Source organism: Pteronotus mesoamericanus, unplaced genomic scaffold (genome assembly GCF_021234165.1).
Source record: "Pteronotus mesoamericanus isolate MK-2021 breed Mesoamerican mustached bat unplaced genomic scaffold, CSHL_Meso_final contig_82, whole genome shotgun sequence".
NCBI lineage: Eukaryota > Metazoa > Chordata > Mammalia > Chiroptera > Mormoopidae > Pteronotus > Pteronotus mesoamericanus.
In genome coordinates, this window is record NW_026555265.1 from 360,256 (window position 1) to 382,858 (window position 22,603).

Here is a 22,603-nt window from a genome sequence, read left to right on the forward strand (position 1 = left end):
CCAGTCATCAGATGTGTGGTCTGAAGTAATTTCCACACTTTCATCTATAGGATTGAGAACATATATATGTTATTTAATGTTATGATATTCCTGCTAACAACAAGATGAATATATCTTGATGAAAGAACCCAAGAAAACCTTCTCCTACTTTGAATTATATCTTTTTTCCTTTAATCATTTTGTATTCTTGTTCCTTTCATCATCCCCTTTTAGTCTCCATAGTTACATTATGGCTCATTCTTTATTTCACTTAATCTGCATTATGCAGTGGTTTGAGCACATGGACTCCAGACATCCAAAAATGAAGCTATGTCTCTGCATAATATGAAACGTGATGAACTAATCAATGAGCAAACAAATTACTCAGCAGAAAACTCATACTGAAGAAGCAAGAAGTATTTTTGCTGCACAACAATTATTTCTGCTGACTTTTTCCAACATCTGCACATTTTTTACACCTTGAACTTTTTAATATCTCTTAAGGCCACAATTTCAAATATATATTTTTGTTGAATGGCTTATGTGGCTTCAGTAATATAAATAAAATCAACATTAAATATGTAGAAGTAAAAGTCCCCATAATAAAGTTATCCGACAATGTTATACAGTGTATAGACTAGTGGTTCTTAACACTTCTGAGGTTATAGACCGCTTTTGAGAATCTAATGAAATATTTGGACCTGTGCATGTGTACAGATACCTAATTTTGTGTGCAATTTCAAGGATCCACAGACCTCCTAAAAGTGATTTTTAGATTGGGTTTATGGATTACAGGTAAAGAATCTTTAGTTTAGTTGGTTTTTCCAATAAGAACAAAACATGTTTCATTAGGTTTTTTTCAGTCCTCACTTGAGGATAGGTTTTTATTGACTTTAGAAAGAGAGGAAGGGAGAGAGAGGAACATTGGTGTGAGAGTGAAACAGTGATCCATTGCTTCCCCCATGCGCCCAGACCAAGGGTCGAACCTGCAGCCTTTTGGTGTATGGGATGATGCTCCAGCAAACAGAGCCACCCAACCAGGGCTCATTAGATTTTAAAATAAAATAGTTTCTTATTTGGAAGTATAAAAAGCATACCAAAAAGTGCGTAAGACAAATGTGCAGTTTTGTAAAAAATTAAAAAGCAAACATCTGAGGCCCAGATCAAAAATGGACTTATTTTTGGTCCCCAGACTGAATATGTGTCCTTTCTTTATCCTAGTTCCCCCTGCCTCCCATAATATATCCATTATCCTGGTTTTAGCTCCCTGATATTTTCTTGCCTTTCTTTCATTCTGTGACTGCATATGCCACATCCCTAAGAGCTTATATTTTTCTGAACTTTATGCAAATGAAATTATACTTTGTATTTTCTTTTTTCCTCAATATTTTGAGAAGTTTATACTTTTTGTTACATGTAGCTGTGGTTCATTTTTATTGCTATATGATATTTCATTTTACAAGAATATTGTAGTTTGTCTATTCTACCGTTAGTGGACATTTTAGTATTTTCTAGTTTTCAACTATTAAAAATAGTCCACCTTGAATCACCCTTATATATGCATCTGAGGACAGCCACATGCATTTCTCTAGGGTAGCAATTTTCACCCTTTTTCATCTCAATGCCCACAAACTATTTACTAACGTTCTGTGGCACACCAAAAGTATGCGATATTTTTGGCCAATCGGGCAAAAAATAGACATAATTTTGATTCATCATACCACACAGCTATTGTTGTATTGGCTCTTGTCATTTTTTATTTGACAGTCTAAGGGAAAAGAGGTCAGTGCCCCTGACTAAATAGTCAGGTACTGCATGTTTTAAAAATTCTTGCGGCACACCAGTTGCTAGTCGGTGCTCTAGGGCAGTGGTTCTCAGTTTGATCCCCAGTCAGCATTATAGCATCAGCTGAGAACTTGACAGAAATGCAGGTTTAGTCTTCACCTCAGACCTACTGGATCATAAACTCTGGGAGTGGGACCCAGCAGTATGTTTTAATAACCCCTCCAGGTGCTTTTGAGGCATGGTAACATTTGATAATCTCTGCAATAGGGTCTTATAATTGCCAGTTAATTAGGATATAAGTCTTCACCAGATGCCAACTTTGAATGAGATTTTTCATCGGCTCTATATCCTTGCTAAACTTCAAAATATTGCAGATCTAGTGGATGTGTAATGATATTTTAATGTTTTAAATTTACATATCCTTAGTTACTAATGAGATTGATAGACTTTTCATGTTTATTGGCCATTTACATTTCCTTTATGTAATGTGCCAGTTCAAGTCTTGCCCATTTTTTTATTAGAATGTCTCCTGTACTTAATGATTTGTAGGAGCTCTTTATGTATCTTGCATAGTAGTATTTTTCAGTGGTACGTGTTGTGAATACGTACTCCCACTCCATGGCTTTTTTTCCTATGGTTCTTTTTAAGAAAAGTTTTTTTTTTTTTTTTTTTTTTTAAGTAGTCAGAATAATTTTTTCCTTCTACAGTCCTCCATATTTTTGTCTAAAAGCTTTCTTGTTTTTTTTCCCTTCATCGTTAATCTTAGGTTCACCTGAAACCAGTTTTGTATATGGTATGCAGTGGGGGTCCAGTTTATTTGTTAAAGTATGAGTGCCCAATTTTCCCAGCAGTTATTTTAAAAGTTGCCTTTCCCCATTGCTAAGCTGTGCTACTTTGTCATAAGTATCTCAAGGATTTGTATGTTTGGTCTGCTTTTCTGGGCCCACTTTGTTTCCTTGGTTTATTGTCTTGTCTCTGCATCAGTACCTCACAGGCATTTTAAATATTGTTGCTTTATAATAAACCTTGATATCTTTAAAAGAGTATTGGTTATTCTTGACCTTTTATACTTCCAAATATATTTTGGAATCAGCTTGTCACATTCCACCAAAAAATATTTTTTAATCTTATGATTCTGACAGGGATTACAATAAGTCTGTCAGTTATTTTGAATGTAATTGACATCTTCACAATATTGAATCTTCAATCTATGACCATATGATATGACCCTTTACTCAAAATTTTTCTATGAAGTTTTGTAATTTTCTCTAGAGATTTTCCATCCTTTGAGTTACTGTCACAACTTTGTATTTTTAGCATAGCAATACTCCTATTATTTTTTCACTTCTAATATAAGTACAATATGGACTGCAAGGATTTTTATGGAAGTTTTCTATTTCTAGTATATTAATAGTTTTTTCATGAAAAAATTTTATCACCTTTTCTCCTTTATCCAATTTTTGTGGTAAATGTTAAAATAAAATAGTTTCTTATTTGGAAGTATAAAAAGCATCCCAAAAAGTGCGTAAGACAAATGTGCAGTTTTGTAAAAAATTAAAAAGCAAACATCGGAGGCCCAGATCAAAAATAGACTTATTTTTGGTCCCCAGACTGCCTATGTGTCCTTTCCTTTTTCTAGTTCCCCCTGCCTCCCATAATATATCCATTATCCTGGTTAAGGATATTAAACCAGCCTTAAATTCTGAGGATAATTGCAACTTGATCCTGATATACTATCCTTTTTATATATTGTTGAATTTTGTTTTTATTTAGGATGTCTGTATCAATGTTCATAATTAAGATCTATAATTCTCCTTTCCTTTCTTAAATTGGGTTTAGATATCAAGATTTTGCTAGCCTCATACAATAAGCTGAAGAAATTTCCTTTTTTTAATTCTCTATAAGAGGTTAATTAATATTGGAATTTTTCTTCCTTAAATAACTTAACTAGAAGTTATAAATGAGTCTGTTTGAGCCTGGAGGTTTCCATATGGAAAGATTTTTGGCTCTTCAATGCAGGTTTTCTATTAAGTCAGTTTATTAAATTATATTTTTTCTAGGAATTTATCTATTTTGTCTAAATTTTAAAGTTCTTTTTTTAGGTTAGTTCTTTTTTATTCTTTAATTAATCAAAACATATATAGACAGTAAAGAAACAACCTAGCTTAAGGCGTAAAACACTTCACATTTATTTAAAGATCACTATGTATAGATCCTTAATCCTTTCCCTTCACCTGCCTGTCCCAGTCTACCAAATCACTGATCTATTTAATGTCTGCAGATCAGTAGTAATATCATCTTTTTCATTTGTGATATTGATTAGTTCTGCCTTCTCTGTTTTGGGATGTTATATAAAAGTAGTATAAACTATAGTTATTTGTGTCACCTCATTATTATTAGTATACAAATACTAACAAAATAATTAGATATATCATGAATATTACAGTCACACTAACTTGCATAATTTTTATTTGACAGTATATTATGTATGTGATCTGTAGTTGGTCTTTCCCTTTTCGCCATGTAACATGCAGTAAAAAGGGTGGAATAGTAGGTCACTGAAACCAAGGGAAAAAAGAGTTCAAAGAAGAAGATAGCCAGCAGTGTCTAGGAAAGCTTAAGGTGAGGGCAAATGAAAAGTCTTAGATTTGACAGAAACAGGTGTTAACAGTGGTTAATTAGCAGCGGTCCTTCTTAGTCTCATTTAAGACTTAATGACCTTAAGTTGATTTCTTCAGATACTTACAGTTTCAAAATCTATTAGTCATCTGAAGTTTTGGAATTCTTAGCCAGAGAAATTGCAGATATCCTTTCTTTTTAAATTTCTTTTAAGTTATTACTTTAATCTCAAGCATAAAATTCAGACAGGGAATTTGAAGAGCTTTTGTTCCTTCTGTTCATCTTGCAGATATCATGGCCTAAATCCAGAGTTTAGTGCTTTCATTTTCTAAGAATTCTGAATTACCTGTTATATCAAGTTCTGATTTTTTACATGGCACATTTTTAATTTTGCTTAATTACAATGTTCCTTTAAATTGAGGCCTTACGTCAGAGACTCCTGAAATACAGTGTAGAAGTTCACCAAAATATTGAGGCAGGTGATCATGCTTCACATCTGTGGGGATTCTGTTTAAATTAACATTCAAGATTTAACAAAATGATTTTTTATCTTTTTCTTTTGCTGTAGGAACTTGTGTCTCTGAAGCCTTGTAAAGCTGCAGAGCTAGTTGCTACTCACTTTTCTGAACAGATTGAAACAGTCATTGAAAAACTTCAGGTAAATATTGCAAATGTATATTGGGAAGAAACATCTAGTAGGGAGACAAGTATTGAATATGCACCTAAGAACTTTTGATTGTAGTAATTTCTTCAAGTAATAGTTGCCATTTAATAGTAGTTTCTATACACACACGTGTATGTTTGGGAACAGTTGTGTAATGACCTCTGCATCTGGAAATGCACATGTTCCTCTTTGGACATAACAAATATTAACATCACAGAAACATTTTTGAAACTATTATCCATCCCTATTCTAGAAATTGCAATACACAGATGATCCGTTCCCTACCCCTCCCCCAATTTTCTTTTACTGTAGGAACTATAGTTTATGTACAGTTGTTTTTTTTTTTATGTGCCTGTTGTGGGCCAAAAACATTAAGTACTGAGGGTACAAAAATTTATAAATGTATCCCTGTGTTAAAAGAAGAAGACAAGCCAGAAGGTGATTGTAGAATAGATTGACTTCAATGATAATAGAGCACTGCCTAGGAGACTGAGGAAGTACATGGAGGGTCCTCCAGTCCATTCTAGTGAAGAGAGCAGTTCTGAAACTGCTCTCAACCAACAAAGCTTCTTACCCCCTTTAAAAGTCAGCAATTCCGCCCTGGCCTGGTAACTCAGTTGGTTACAGCTTCATCCTGATAGGCCAAGGTTCTGGTTCAACCTTCGGTCAAGGGCACACACTAGAAGCAACCAATGAATGCATAAATAAGGGGAATAGCAAATTGATGTTTCTCCCCGTCCCCTCACACCTTCCCTCCCTCTCTCCCTCTCTCCCTCTTTCTCTCTCTTAAAAAAAAAAAAATCAATAAATTAAAAAAAAGAAAGTCAGCTATTCTGGTGAATCTCGCCTATAGTGTTGTTATTGTTGTTTAAAAGGTAAGATTATCTATTGCAGGATTTTCTTTTTCCCATAGTGTCTAAAGATATTTAGAGGCAGGGAAGCCAGGTAAAATGAATATATGTAATGTCATTCATTAGGCAATTATATAAAAGCTGAAAGTGTCATGGATTTTTTTTAAAAAGATGGCTATTCGATTGTGGACTGTTTCTTTTAAAGAAATAAAGTTGTTTTTTTTTTTTTATTGCAGAGCTTTATTGATTTTGCAAGAGAATACCCCACATACATTTTATAGAGCACCTTTACTTTTGATGACAAGAAATATGCATCTGACCTATTGTTTTCAGAATTCTTGAAATGACAAATAAGCCAGAATATTAAGTTATAACCAGAAGGAAAGTTGTGTAAAATAAAACAAAATGATAGACCAGGGAAAAGATTTTAAAAAATCAAAGACTGATAAATATATTAAACATGTCATATTCTAAATTACACGAATCCTTTTCAATTTTGGGAGTCCCATCGTTTTTATAGATGAAGTTTGAATGTGTTAAAAAAGTGAAAAACTAAACTATAATAATTCCTGTTTAGCTTTCCTCAGAACTTAGGAGCATTGATATTTATATAGTATTCTAAGGTTTATCTTAGTTAATTTTCATCTCTGCCCTGGGCACAAGGCAGAGAAGATACTGCTGTTCTTTTTTAAATAAGTAAACTGAATTGCTAAGAGTCAGTGACTTACACGAAGTCACATGGCTAACAAGTGGAAGAAACAGAATTCAGATTTCATTACATATTAATTGCTAACATATTGCAGTTTGCCATATCTTCTGTGGTTGATTATAATGGAGAATTCATGAGCTTTTCTGGTGGTGGTTGTTATTTGGGCCTCCAGCTCCCACCCTACCTACCTATCTCCCAGTAGGCCATTGTCACAGGAAGAACCAGGTGAGGCAGTGCAAACCCGTCAGTACCGCCAGAATTCGCTCTCCGCAGAGCAGTTCAGAGTGGCAGCCATTCCGAGCATCCTTGTGTTAGACCTGCACTGGGGTTTGTCTCGGAAGAGGGCCTTTTTTGTTATTGCTTGTTTTTGTTTTTGCAATGAATATGTGATGGTGATTAGAATTTCTGAGAGGAAATGATCTCCAAATGATTCTTAAAATTTCTTAGATCTGTATGGAGGGTTTAATGGAAATAATCATATGCATATGTTCATTTTAAAGGGATATTTTAGAGTCATTCTTTACCATGGCATGGTTTGAAGAATTTGTTTTAATATTGTATTTTTTATGTTTTTCTAACCAGAACCAGGTTTTGCTTTTCAAATTTTTGCGGAGTCTTCTTGACCCAAGGTATGTTGATAACTTTAGTTTTTCATAACACGTAGATTAGAAATCAAAGAAAATAAATTGAAGTTAAGAAACTGGCCTACAATAGCCAAATAGTATGCTCAGCTCTTGATTTTTAGTATTAGTGGGAGTAGCAGTTACATAGATTATAACAAAATACATAATCTGAAAATAGATTATATCTTGAGGGAATACTTTTCATTTGAACATAAGCATACATGGTGAGTTAATAAAATAATACAAACAAAATAATGAAGTCATATCACAAGGACATATTTCATAGAGATTTGATAACAAAGTAGCTTCCTCTTTGTATCCTAGCTTGACTCCTTCCTGTTCCTTATTCCATGCTGCAGATTAGTGGTTTTACTTCTCAAGGTGTACACCTAGTCCCAGCCCATTTCTAAGTGTCTTATCTTTTAAACTCTCATTTGAAGTATTTGATTTTAAATAACTGTTCCTGGTAGTGTAAGAAGGAAAGTTTGAATGTTTTTTTCCAAGTGCTACTTAATTGTACTCATCCAATGAAAACTAGCCCAAGAAGATGATGAAATTGGTAATGGATTTGTACTCAGAGCAACTCTGATGTGAGATCTTAATACTTTGTTGTGACTAAATGGAGTACATTTGGAGTTGAGGGCTAATAACATTTAACATCCTCTAAGACAGTTACTCTTAACCAGAAGTGTATGTGTCAGAATTAAGAAGCTTAGAAATATATAGATGCTTGGGCCCACAGAGTCACTGTGAGTGGGGATATTTTCGATGTACACCTAGAGTTAAGCTTCACTGGCTTAAGTGTAATAGTCCAGGATGTAACAGCTTTCACATCAGATGTGCAAATATTTCAGTTGTATTATAATGTACACTAGCCATTGAAAACAGTCATTTACTTAAGTGATTATAATATCAGTTTTGGTTAGTCGAGTATTCTGTGCTATTTTTAAATATCAAAATGTCAGTGATTTTGTTAGTGGTAATAATTTTTTTTTGAAATCTCAGTCTTTTAAACCTCAAGGAGTCTATGCGACATTTGAATTTAGAGTCATACAGATGTGCATGTGCAGATGTTTAGAAAAGCAATCTGACTACATTTTCTCCTGCACCCCAGTTCAAGACCTTTTCAAAGTATCTTTTAAATCCCTGTTCCCAGAATATTACTGAAATTAAATTTTTAAAAAAGTTTCTATTATTCATTTGGATTTCTCTGAGAGCCAGTTTGATGTGAGGCCTGGTCTACTCTTAGGATTAACTGGTGGAGATACTGTAGAATTGGAGTTGATGGTTAGGAGGGAAGGAAGAGAGCTGGAAAAATGATGGGAAGAGCTGGGGTGGAGACAGAGAGAAGGCCAGGGAACTGAGCTAGTGGAAGAGGAAGGAAGCACTCTGCCTCAGTTCCCAGCCTTCCTCGGGAGGCTGGGTGCCCCTTTCCCATGGCAGAATTCCTTCTGTGTCCTCCCCTGTGTTTCCTCCAGTGTCAGATATATTCTCTTAGGATTTGACTCCTCCTCTTCTAGGGTCATTTATTTTAACCAAGTTCTTTTACCCGACCATCTTACCTGGAGACACACAAGCCGGAAGGATGTAAATGGTTCAACTTTGAACTTGGCCTTTTCTCACATGTAACCAAAGTATAGAAGCCAGTAGTGACCAAATCTTACATTTTTAAAATAAAAAAATACTAGTATTAGGTAATATAAGTATATAGTCATTTGCACTGATCTTGCAATAACTCCTTAACTTAAACTTCACGGTAATAAACACATCACATCACAACAGTTTCAGAGGTCTCTCATGAAAACTCTTGCTCTGTTATTACATACACCTAGATTTGAAAGATGTTAATTAGGTAAGTCCCTTTAAGAGTACTGTAAAAATTGTTTGCTAATAAACCACAAATAATTTTACATTTACTCAGTATGTTTTCTCTCCCTGAATTAACCCTAACCCAGGATAATTACTGTAAATGAACTTGTCACACATTCTTCCTCACTGGAGGACATTTTTTCATTCCTTTTAGAGAGGAAGGGAGAGAGAAATGCATCAGTTGGTTGCCTTTCCATACATGCCTGGACCAGGGATTGAACCCGCAACGGACGCTTGTGCCCTGACCTGGAATCAAACCTGCCATCCTTTGGTTACGGGACAATGCTCCAACCAACTGAGCCACATTTGCCAGGGCTATTAAGAGCATTTTAAATGCTAGTTCTCAGATTAACCCGTTAAAGCTTGCTTTACCTGAAATGTAAATATGTAATACTATATATATTTACATTGAGATATATAATACTATATATATTTACATTGAAGGTTAAGGAGGGGGTGGAGGAAATATATATATTTTCATTCTTCCCATCTAGGTTTTTGGCTGGGCCTCTATATAAAAGACAGATTAAGAAGAGAAAAGTATACAAATTTACTTAAAGTTTTACAGGACACAGGAACCTACATAAGGAAATGAAGACCTGAAGAAGCAGCTAAACTGAAGTGTTTTACTAGGTTTCATGAAGAGCAGAAAGTCATGGAAAAATGTGACAGGACCAAAGGATATCAGCTAAGGATGTTATACTGGAGAAACTGAGCAAGGCCTGTCTGTTTGGATTCCTCTCAGTGCTCCTCCATCTTCATGGAGAAGGGTGCTCCTTCCCTCCAGGTATAGGGAGAGCACTCACATGAAAGTTTTATATCTGCTTTGGGGTGAAGGAGGAAGGGCAGAGAGTCCTTTCTGCACCCACCACTTCTCAAATTCCTTTAGTTTAAAATATTCATTATGCCAGGGTACCATATTTTGGGGTAGCATGTCCTGAACTCTGTCTCTAGTGATACGTTGAATTCTGGATTGAGGGAGAGGACCCAGGTTAAGAAGGTTGATTGCAGAGGGAGTACGGAAGAGTAGCTTCCTGAGCTAGCCTTAGACAAAGTTTTGATTATAGAAAGTTTGCCTTTGGTGTCCTTTAAACTCCGCCTCCTCCCACTCTACTCGCTTCTTTTCAAGGAGTGCAGGGTACACAAACCTCTTCAGGCTCCCCACTTCATAAGCATACTCAGTTGTATTGTTCCTAGATACCTAGATTTTTTTAAATTCCAATCAAAACTCAAATTACTTTGTCCATTTCTCTGTTATGACACTTACAGTGAGAATACACAAGTAACATGAATATAATGAAGCGTACTCACTGATGAAAAAATGCTTTCTAATACCCATTGACCTCCAGGGAAAGAAGAAAGCAGGTAGTGTGGGCTAGTTTACATTAGGCTCTGAATGACTGATTTCTTGTCCCAATTTAGCTTTTTAAAATGGGTATGCTTGTTAGAACAGCAGTTTAAAAAAAAAAAATGGGTATGATTGTTAATTAACCTGAAGTAAAGGATTCGAATCTTGTCAGGTACTGGGAAAACTGAAGTGGGGAACTAGGGGGAGTGCAGTATGGAAAAATGCATTTAGTGTTGATATAAGAATGTCCGAACCTGTGGAGAATTTTTATAAGAGTTTATTTGAGCCAGAGCTGATGACAGGTGCCTTGAAGCAATATCTCAAAGGCTTCTGTGAATGACGGTAGTGCATGTTTTTCTGTGCTTTTGGAATAAAGGAGGAAACTGTAAGGAAGATTAAATGAAAGAGGGAAAAAGCAAGGTGGGGGAAATCTCTATGATTGGATTACAGGATCCTTAACAAGATTGGGTGCTCCCTGGAGGGTGGTTACACCTCCCTTGGGAGTGATTACTGTGGCATTTCAAAGATGTGAAGTTATAGGCCTGGGGCGTGACTACACACCAAGACCTGCCCAGGAATTTCTGATCAGATCACCCTGTGAGGTTACTTTCAGGCTCTTGAACTAATCAAATTTATTACAGAAGCCCCTTTCCTTTCACAACAGGGATGAAAGAACATCAAGAATAATAGACTGACCCTGCCTAGCAGTTTTCCCTGGCAGACAACTTGAGACTATTTTTGCCTTCCAATCTTCCCTTTTCATTCTTTTTAAGTGAACAGAATTTTTTTAAACATCCAGGTTTATCCTCCCCATGAAACTCTTATAGAAGCATTCTGGAGAGTAGATAAAAATGAAAGAAAACAGTTATTTTGAGATGGGGACTGTGGTGTGTCATAACAGAATACTACTTTTTTTGTTCTTGCCCCAAAACCTGAGTTGATAGGATCATCATTCTTGTGTATACATAGTTTATGCAATTTTGATTTAACATTTACATGTATTCATTGAGTTATTTTTGAGGGGGTAGACTTTTATTTTGTCAACAGCATTTTTAAAGGAATAAACCATCTAGTTGAATTCTTATGTATACTGTATTTCTATTTTCTTTATTCAAGTTCTTAAAACTATCCTTGCTATGAAAATAATGTCCTCAGTAGAATTAATTGACCTACAAAGATATTGGTGACATCTGTATGTGGAAAGATTAGATAGTTTTGAGGGGATGAGGTTTGAGTTAATCCTCCAGTAGCAAATTATTTGCCTGAATTGAGGCCAAAGTTTAGGACAGAAAGGATTTGCATCCTCCTCTAAATCCCCTCTTTGGGACAGATGCTACACAAAGCCCCGCCCCACCCCCACTCCCTGAGTGCCTTCCTGCTAGCCACAAATTCTCCCAGGAGTTCTGACATATTTACATCCAGATGCAGGTCTTTTGTGCAGTGAGAATGCTTGAAGGATAATACGAAAGGACACTAATGGTTTTTGTGAGGCTATAAGTTTCATAAGAAAGAAGGAGAGTGTGCAGGTATATTTATATTCACAGTATTTTCCTCAGTATGATTTTCTTGGTAATGTCAATTTAGCCTTTGTGAACAATGTCCTGGAAGCCTCTGAAATATATGGTATGATTTTTTTTTTTTTTTGGTAGAAAAGAGAGCATATAAAATGTAGGGTTATATTTCTAAGGCTTTAATCAAAATAAAGTAAAAATTGAACATTGCTAAGAGAATGAGTGTTTTTGCCAAGGAGCAAAACACGGATTATGGAAATGGTTATACATTGGATTAAAATTGAATCTGTTCATGTTTCTATGTATAATTTTGAAGAGACATTTTAAGATACTGACACAGCATTCAAATAACATATAACAAAGTTAAAAATAAAAATTAGAACATTATATATGTTTATGAGCTTTGACATATAAAAATAACATTTATACTTTAATGAATGCCTATCAGTTTAGCCAGGCTTACCACCAGATACTGGTGGTAATATTGGTTAGTGCAATATTTTGCCAGCAGCTCAAATTCAATCTTTTAAATTCTACTGCATCGTTATCTCCTAATCTCCAGACCTGATAGGTAGGTAGGTAGGTTGATAGGTAGAAAGTAGCTTACATGCATTTATTTCATTTCTTTATTCATAATTCTTTATCACTCTATTATTATCTGCTAACTACTATGAGAGTTTGAAATTGATCAAACTCATTCTCACTTTTAAATCTAAACCTGTTTTTTCTACTTTATTTTCTCTCTTAGCAAATGGCATTATCTGCCCATTTATTTCATTGAACAATTCACTGAGTAAATACAGTGTACTAAGCACTGTGAAAGACACAGGAAATAAAATGGTGAATAAGATGAAGCCCTCCCTTCATAAAATTTCTATTCTGATGGAGGAAATAGACAAGTAATCAGGCAATTGTTGTTCATAGGATACATCACACATTGTCATTCCTGTCCTTAAATATATTTTCTTCTTTCTTTGTCCACCCTAGTTCCATGAGAGCCATTTACCTACAGGTGTTGAGAGCATAAAAGTTATACATGTGCTTTGATCCAGTGATTACATTTTGGAAAATACATTTAAAGGAAATACTGTGAAAGAAAAAGTAGTTAGTTCTCAAATACAAACTTTAGCATTTCTATAGTGAGAAAAACTTTTAAAAAGTGGATGAGAGAGATGGCTAAATAAACACTAAGATATATGAGCATAATTAAATACCATATTGGCAAACATAGCAATGTAAATCTAAAAATAATGCTAAACTGACAAAAATACATAGTATTAAATAGTACCCACTTATTGGTGAGGAAGACATTTTCCTCTACCCTTCTAGGTTCTCTCATCTGGTCTAATAATTAAATCTACATGAGACAGATTGACAAGATAAAATAGCCAAATTTAATTGTGTATGTGTGTATGGGAGCCCTACATGTATGAGTCAGAGATCCTACATGCACAACAGGTTTGACACAGAAAGGTGAAATGAAGTTTACGTGACACTATGAGCTAAGGAATGAAGTAAGACGCCTGGGGCTTCATATGGGAGGAGGGTAATTCACAGGATGTCAGGAAGAGCAGATGTTCAATAATTAGGTATTTGCCCTGCCATGAAATGAGGTAATCACTCTTACATGGGCAAGGCTCCACTTTAAATTCTTGAAGGGAAAGGTAAAAATTTCTCTTGAGGCTGCAGGGTCTCAGTTGCCTTCAGCTCAAAATAATCTACATGCCAAAGTAGCATATCTTGGGGAGGCCTATTCTTAACCCCTTCGGTGCACACACACTGTGTGTGCGTGTGACTGAATGGGAGTTGAGAGGACATGGAGAGATGTAGATAGCTTAATAGTCATTATAGTCTTTGTCCCTGTTAAAGAACAAAACTTCAGCTGAGTAAATTGAAAGATCTCATTGGCTTTATTAAACAGTTTTGAATCAGGAGCATCCCATCTAGTAAATAGAGAGGTACTCATGAAGCTGTACGAAATGGGAGGTTTTTATTGGCACAAATTGTATGGGACAGGAAAGTTATTACTGAAAGAAAAGAAAGGATTAGTTCAGGCCAAGGAATTTTTCTTTAAGTGAGGACTTACTGTTTTCTGTAAATGATGATAAATGGCACTTCTTTTTATTAGTAAGAGCCTTCACTTACAGGAGGAATTATATTTATATACAGGAAATCTTTCCCAAATTAAGAGCTTTGTGATACTGTCTTGACCAGAAGTTGGGTGATGAAGTTCTGCTGTTTGGGGCGTCCTATACTCACTAATGGGCTAATTCGGTATCTTCTCAAATTGGCTATAAATCCTAAAAAATTAAGTTTTCAATTTTTTTTAATATTTCACAACTGTCTTTAACACAAGAGTTTGTTAAGTGACTGACTATTCGCTATGTAAACCATCACCTTAGTGTTCCTATCATATAACTTGAAAATCATCTATTAAGTGTTTGTGGCCAACTATGCTATAAACATTTGAGAGCAAAGACTGTTGAATTCATCATTGTTTCCCCAGCATTAGGATAGGCTTGGCACATAATATATAGATGCTCAGTAAATGTACATTGAACTGAACTGAGCTGCCTGGAAATAGTTAATTGGACTGCCCTCATCTGGAGGAAACCATATATAAAATAGGGGGGTGAAAATTACAAGGACTAGGGCAACAAAGTCAGGTATGGCTAGGAATAAATCCTGTCAGAAAGCTCTACATGAAGAAAATAGAAGGTGCACATGATGAACCTAGGGACGTGGCAGTAGTTCCCTAGGGAGGATGAAGGTTATGGCTCAATAGAACATTAGATGAAAGAGAAAAGGGAATGCCAGCCAATGTTTCTGGACATTAAAGTGAGCCAGTGTACTTTTCAGATATTTACACCATATTGTAGGCAGTGTTAATATTTTATCTCCATCGTACTTCTGTTAATATGTCTTATAAATGCAAGGCTGTGGAGCAAATTAAGATGAGACATAAGCATCTGCTGATGAATCACAGTATTTAATTCTTTCCAGACATTTATTTGCAAAACCTTCTACAAATAATGAAGATGTGAATACACATCAAACCAAGCAAATCACCCAAATGAACAGATTTTGATGCATTTATTTATGAGGGAAATAATGTGTCTGCTGGGAAATGATTAGGCAACATCAACCTAATCAAAACTTTAATAAGTAAACTGTAACATTAGTAAATTTACATCCATTTCTGACTGTTGCTTATCATTCTTGCCCATAAATAAAATTTGTTATATCCATTTCTCAAAGCTCTTTCTGTTAGTCATCTATCGGCTACCTGCTTTGCCGTATACCCACTGCTGACTTTAATGGCTATCAAAATTAGCACAGTCTTGGCACATAATAAATCAATGCTCAGTAAAAGTACAGTGTTGTAGGTTTTGAGAATTCATTAGTGAGAAAGACAACCTGGTACCTACCCTCACAGAGTGTATAGTCTTTTAGAGAAGACAGATAAAGAAGTAATTACAACATGGAGTGATGGGTGCTATGATAGAGAGACAGCTGTTGAGACTGGGAGATGGGGGAGGGGGTGTGTGTGCGTGTGTTTCTGTTATATATTTATATATTTATGTATATATTCACACACATATAAATACATTTATACATGAATCAAATTGTTTAAACTGAATTGGGTGATCTGTCTTTGTTAGAGCAACAGTATAACTTTCCGTATGATTTATTGGAGCCTCCACTGAATGTCATTTCCTTAATTATTCGATGTAAACTGGGAAATACTGTGATTTAGAGCAGTGGTCCCCAGCCTTTTTGGCACCGTTGACCTATTTTTTTCCACGAAGGGTGAGGGGACAGGAGGCGGAGCTCAGACAAGCTTCCTTCTTGCCCTGGTTCCTTACAGGCCACGGGACCTGGGCAAGGCCTGGGGGTTGGGGACCTCTGGTTTAGGGTACCTATGAAGTAATATACAGTTCACCCTAATAGTCTTACTAACAGTGAGATTTTTAATTCATGACTGAAAGGTAGCCTTGGTTTTAAGATGATGAACTTTCTATAGCCTTAATTAGAGATGTTATTAAACGATGCTACTCTTTTGCCTTTTATGTTTTCAGGGAAGGTATTCATGTAAATCAAGAGTTGCTGCAGGTATCTCCCTGTATTACAGAGCAGTTCATTGAGCTGTTGTGTCAGTTCAACCCAAACCAAGTTATAGAGACATTACAAGTCCTTGAGGGCTACCGCCTAGAAGAAACTATCCAGGTAAGACCAATAACATGTTTTATAACAAGAGTACACTTTTCCTAATCATTCACCATTTTACAAATGAGCAAAGGGCAACTCACATATTAAATTACTTCCCTAAATTCATAGCCAGTAAGTGGTAGCACCTGAGGTTGAATCCTGCCAATCCGACTCCATAGTGCAGGCTTTTCATTGCTGTAACAATAAACTGCTTTCATCTGACTTGTATTCTAGTTCAGTCAGAAACAGCACGTGTTCATCATTGTTGTTAATCAAGCTTCTCAGACATTTTAACCAACTGATAAACATATAAAAAGGAATACAGTAAAAATATTAAATGGGGAAAACCCCAGTTCTTGTTTGCACTGATGGTTATGTAGTCCTTTTATTCAGTAAGACTGACTCAGTAAGACTCAATAGCCTTAGCACAGTCATTGCCTTTATTCTCTTCCCTTATTTTCGCTTGTTCCCAAATGAAAATGAAAATGTATATACGTACACACATATTCTAGTCTGCTCTACGAGGCCAGCATGTTCCCTGTTTAAAACCTAAGCTACCATTATATCTCCTTTCTTTTACTATCAATACTCATGAAACAGTAACCTGTATTTTCTGCATCCACCTCCTGAACTGCCCACACTTTAAAATTTTTTAAATTATGAAGTATTTCAAATATACAGAAATGTGCAGAAATAATATCAAATACATATGTACCCACCAAGCCAATTTTATAAATGTTAATGTTTTGCCATACTGGCTTAACATATTTGTTGTTCAGCTGTTTTTTTTGTTGTTGTTGTTGTTTTATTTTAGAAATAAACCACCTTTTATTTGTCATGTCCCCTTTCTTCCCTGAGGTCACCACCAAACTGAAGGTGGGATGTTAATCTTTCCCATCCATGTTGTTTATTTTTCTTATATACAAGGTGGGGCAAAAGTAGGTTTACAGTTGTGAGTATATGAAACACAGAGTTTATTCTTGTATTATTATTTATTTATTATTATTTTCTATATGAATAATTGAATGACTGTGCCACAGTTTATATATTTCCCTATTCATAGATGTTCAGATTGTTTCCAGTCTTTTGCCTTTATAAACAATGCTACATTAACCATCAGGTTTTTCTAAGTAATATTCCTGGAAGTGGAATTCTTTGTACAACAGAGTAGTTTAGTTTAATTCTAGTGATATTGCGAAGCTGATGTCCTGTTTGTTTCTATTTTCATCATCAGTGTTTGATATTTGCTGTTTTTCTACATCCTTGCTAATTCCTAGTATTTTTAGACTTTTAATTTTTGCCAGTGGGAAGGGTATCTTTGATTACACATGACATTGAATATCTTTCCATTTTAATGACCCTTTGGATTTTTCTTTTCTCTGAATTATTCATATCATTTTTCTACTGAGTTTTTGCCCTTCTCTTACTGATTTCTAGAAGTTCTTTTTAGTTTCTAGATCTCTAATCCTTGGCTGGTTTTATATGTTGATTTCTTCTTCCAGTCTTATAGCATATCTTTTAACTTGGTTTTTAGTGACTTCTTTTTAATTCATCAGTCTTTTCCCTTAATGTTTAATTTTTTGTGTATTAGTCTTCCTTTTGATTTTGAAGGCATGAAGGATATCCTCTTTTATGAATTTTATAGGTCAGCTTTTTACATTTAGACTTAATTCATCTGGAATTTATTTCTGTAAACAGATCAAGAGAGGGATTTATATTTTTTTTTATCATGTGGATGGCTAATGGTCCATGTGGCATTTTATTGTCCTTTCCTCACTGATTTATAATGCCATTGTAACATACACCAAACTTCCAAATGTACATGGATCTGTTTGTGGATTCTGTTCTCTTCCTTTGATTATTAGTCGTTCTCTATGCCCATACCATATACTTTAATTAATATAGGTTTAGATAGTGCTTCTTTGAAAAAGATTCTTGCCTCATTCTTTTTCTTTAAAATTCTTTGGCTACATTGGCCTCTTACTATTCCACATCAATTAAAGAATCAGATTGTCAGGCTCCTTTAAAAAAAAAATTCTTCTGGAATTTTGATGAAAAGAATACATTGAATTTATAGATTAATTCAGGGAAGGTTCACATCTTATGGCATTGTCTTCACATTCAGAAACATGGTTATCTTTCTAAAATGACTTTTATGCTTTTTGGTAAGGTTGTATAATTTTATGTAATATTTTACATAAGGTTCTTGCACATATTTTTAATAATTTGTTCCTAGGTACTTATATTTTTGTTAACATTTTGAAAGGAAATTTTTAAAATGACATTTTTATCGATTATTGCTACTGTATGTTATTAATTTTTATACATTATTTTGTATCTGGCAACAAGGCTGAATTCCTTCTTTATTCAATAGTTCCTAGCTTTTTTCTATGACAATAATATTTTCTAGGAATAATGGTAGCTTTTTTTTTCTTTCCAGTCTTAAATGTTTTTCTTTCTCTTATCAGATGTCTAGGAGCTCTAGGATATTTTGAATAGAAGCAGTGTAACATTTTACATTAAATGTGGTAAAATTTTTATTGTAAAATTTTGACAGATAATTTTTATTAAGTTAAGAAAGTTTCATTTCCAGTATGGCTAAGAGTGTTTTGTATTGTTTTTGTTTTTGTCAAGAATGGGTACTGCATTTTATCAAATAGTTTTTCTGCAGTTATTGAGATGATCACTTTTTGTTTATTTGTTTGATCTGTTAACTTGTTAAGATGTTATTAGTACCTTTCTTTTTTCTTCCTCCTGAGAAAGTTTTATTCTACTTTGTTAGTCTTTTCAAAGACTAATTCGGGACTTGTTAAATCTCTCTGTTATTTCTCTATTGTTTCTTTCTATGGCAATATTTTCTTTTATATAAGTCTAATTGGTTTTTATTTTTTACTTATTAGAAACTCTAGTTTATTAGTTTTTTTTTTATTTAGATCCCACAAGTTGATATGTAGTGTTTTCATTGTCATTTGTTACTAAATATTTTGTGTACAATTATACTTATCAATTTCTGGTTTATAGTATTACTATTTATATAATAATATAATATGGTTACTTTTTCTCCAATGGATATACCTCATTCATGTGTGTAACAATTTTTTAAACAAACAAGTGGAAAAAAAATGAATGTACTTTGTCTAGTCGGACTCCAAGTTGGGCACTATAAGACCAAAAAGTCAAGTATTTGCATATTATACTATAAAGTAACATACTACCAAGGTATGAATTCTTTATTTATTATCATGTAAGTTTTTTCATCCTTAATAGGATCTTCTCATTTCAGACAAGATTCATAAACAAAAATCTTTATCTTTTCTTCTTTCCTAGATTACCCAGAAGTATCAACTTCATGAAGTCACTGCCTATCTATTAGAAAAGAAAGGAGATATTCATGGTGCCTTCTTAATAATGCTAAAGGTGACATTTTACTATATTTGCTTTGTCATGTTTCTATCTGTACCTCCATTTATTAGTCTATCTCTTTTTTTAAATATAATTGACATATAACTTTGTATAAGTTTTCATCAATCCATTTTAATTTCTTATCTTTCAAAGTAAGTTGCAGGCAATACTACATTTTACCTCAATATTTTTATCATGCATGTCACTGACTAGAGTTCACTATTTCTTTGTGGTACTTTTTTAAGGTAAAATTTACATACAACAAAATGTACAAGTCTTAAAAGTACCATTTGATTTGTTTCGACAAATGCACATCCTGTGTAACCCTAGTCCTTAACAAGATAGAGAACCTCACCTTCAGCAGAAATTCCCTCATGCTCCTTCCTAGGCAGTTCCCACTTCCACTCCTCCTGAGAAAACCACTATTCTGATTTTTTTCCCCCCACCATGGATTAGTTCTATTCATTCATGTTAATGGAATCATTCATTCATTAGGTATTATTATATAATTCCTCAGCATAATGATTTTGAGATTTATCTGTTATCGCATGTGTCAGTATTTGTCCGTTAATATATAGTTGTATGAATATACCACAGTTTATCCTTTCTTGTATTGATTAACACCTGAGTGAATTCTACTTTTTGGCTATTACAAATAAAGCTGCTATAATCACTTTTGTATGCAAATATTTTTATTTCCCTGGAGTCAATACCAAGAAGTGAATTGCTGGGTCACCACATAGATATAGGTTTAGTTTTATAAAAAGTTATCAGACCTCTTTCCAAAGTGATTGTAGCATTTTATGCCCTACCTATACTGTCTGAGTGTTTTGTTTGCTCCAGATTCTCACCAGCAGTTTGTTGTTCTATCAGTTTTTGGGAAAAAAAAGTGTTTTTCATTCTTTTAGTTGTACCATATGCATAACACAGAATTTACCATTTCGGTGGCATTAATTATATTTACCTTGCTGTTCAACCACCACCAACACAGTCCATCCCCAGAGTTTTTTCGACTTCTCGCAGACTCATTAGACAACTACGGCCTGTTCCTCCTTACTGCCCAGCCCCTGGGAACCACCATTCTACTTTAAACTCTATGAATTTGATTACCCTAGATACCTCACGTAAGTGTAATCATACGGTACTTGCCCTTGTGGGTCTAGCTTCTTAAACTGAGCAGAATGTCTTCAAGGTTATTACACTAAGCACAATGTCTTGAGGACCAGAGCTGGGTGTGGCAGTGGAGGCGGAGAGAGAAGAGGATGTGAATTTCAGAACTTATCATTTGACTGTAGGGTGAATGACAGGGAGTGGTTAATGAGGGCTCTGTGATTTGTTTGCCTGTAACATTTATGTATAAGGGACCTCAAGAAAAGGAGCAAGTGTTTGAAAGAAGTGATAGGTTAAAGTCAGCTTCAGTGCCTATTGAGAAGCCTTTGCAGTGTCAGTAACTGAGAATATGGAATTCAGTAGAGCAGTGGACACTACCACTGTATTTATGTCGGAGATGTCACGTTCAGGGCCGTGTCCCATGCAGTGGGCATAGACTTGTCATGTCCTTTTTTTCTCACAGCCTAGTATGAATTTAATTCCCTTGTCCAAAACATGGACAAATTCTCATCGTCATCCCTGTGCCTCAGGAATGTCCATGCTGGCTGCGTGGGGAGCACAGCAGAGCGGAAGTGGGTCCCTTCCAGTGCTGCCTGCTGCGCTTTCTACATGAACCAGAATTCTTTTCTGAATGACAGGGATCGTTCTAATAACTGTTGCTTTTTGGCTTTTTCTTGTAAAATATGTCAATTGGATTATTTGGTGGATTGGAAATTAAAGTGTTCCTTTTACTTCCTAGAGACTACAAAGCAAACTTCAAGAGATAATGCATCAAGGTGAAAGTAAGTTCATGAGTGTAATTTGGTATTTTTTTTATTTGCCCTTTGTTTTTTAAAGATGTTATTATAATAAACTGCATTTATTAATAATTACATTTTTCCACACAATCACTGTTTAACCACTTTAACTTATTTTAACTTATTTTCCCATAATAAGAAAGCATATAAACCATGTGGCTTTGTGATGTTAATTGTAAGTGGAATTGAGTATACAGGAAATGAGGCACTCTTCACTGGTATTGACTGTTTTGTTATATTTCTGTACTTATGATTTGGTTATTATAAATGAGGTACATAGCTGTTGTATTAAAAATTACTATAATGTGCTGAATAACAGCAAAGGAAGATAGCTTCTAATCAGTAAGTGATGCTGCTGTGAACATGGGTGTATAAATACCTTTTCAAGTCCTTGCTTTCATATCTTCTGAAATATACCCAGAAGTAGGATTGCTGAATGAAATGGTAGCCTTATTTTTAATTTTTTGAGGAACCGTCGTAGTGTGTTCCATAATGGCTGTGTCATTTGACATTTCCACCAACAGTGCACAGGGGTTTCAATTTCTCCACATCCTCACCAACAATTGTTATTTTCTGTTTTCTTGATAGTAGCCATCCTGATGGGTATGAGGTGGTATTTCATTGTGGTTTTGATTAGCAATTCCATATTGGATTAGTGGTGCTGAGCATCTTGTCTGTGTGCTTATTGGCCATTTATATATCTTCTCTGAAAAAAAAAGTCTTTAAGTCATTCGCCCCTTTTAAATTGGATTATTTGTTTTCCTATTACTTGACATTCTCAAAATAGCCCTCTTAGAGTTAAGAAAAAGCACTTGATGGGTGATTTTTAAATTGTCCTGCCTCTCCAATGCACCAACAGATTTCTTAGATCCTGTGGCCCACACGTTCCCCTAAATATTGGTACCCTAATCCTATGTAGTTTATTTATTTTTGGAACCTCAATAAACACTTGGTTGACTTTTCCATATTTGGTCCAACTAAACATTTAATTACTATTTTCGTACTGTTCTTATGTGTGAATTTGACTACATTAGGTTTGTTGCATTTATGCATTTTTTTTTCAGTTTAGTGTTATGGGAATAATTTTTGCAAATTATTTCCTCAAATCACTATAATAATTTGCAGGT

General features: G+C 34.7%; 1 protein-coding gene across 1 annotated transcript in view; it reads left to right on the plus strand.

The window, feature by feature from the left end:
• VPS8 (VPS8 subunit of CORVET complex) overlaps window positions 1-22,603 on the plus strand; it is a 261,129-nt gene that overhangs the window by 142,503 nt on the left and 96,023 nt on the right. The window contains exons 34-38 of the mRNA XM_054585065.1: window positions 4,952-5,041; window positions 7,190-7,236; window positions 16,038-16,185; window positions 19,495-19,584; window positions 21,419-21,461. Coding sequence (XP_054441040.1) covers window positions 4,952-5,041; window positions 7,190-7,236; window positions 16,038-16,185; window positions 19,495-19,584; window positions 21,419-21,461 — 418 coding nt within the window. The remainder of the gene's footprint in view (window positions 1-4,951; window positions 5,042-7,189; window positions 7,237-16,037; window positions 16,186-19,494; window positions 19,585-21,418; window positions 21,462-22,603) is intronic.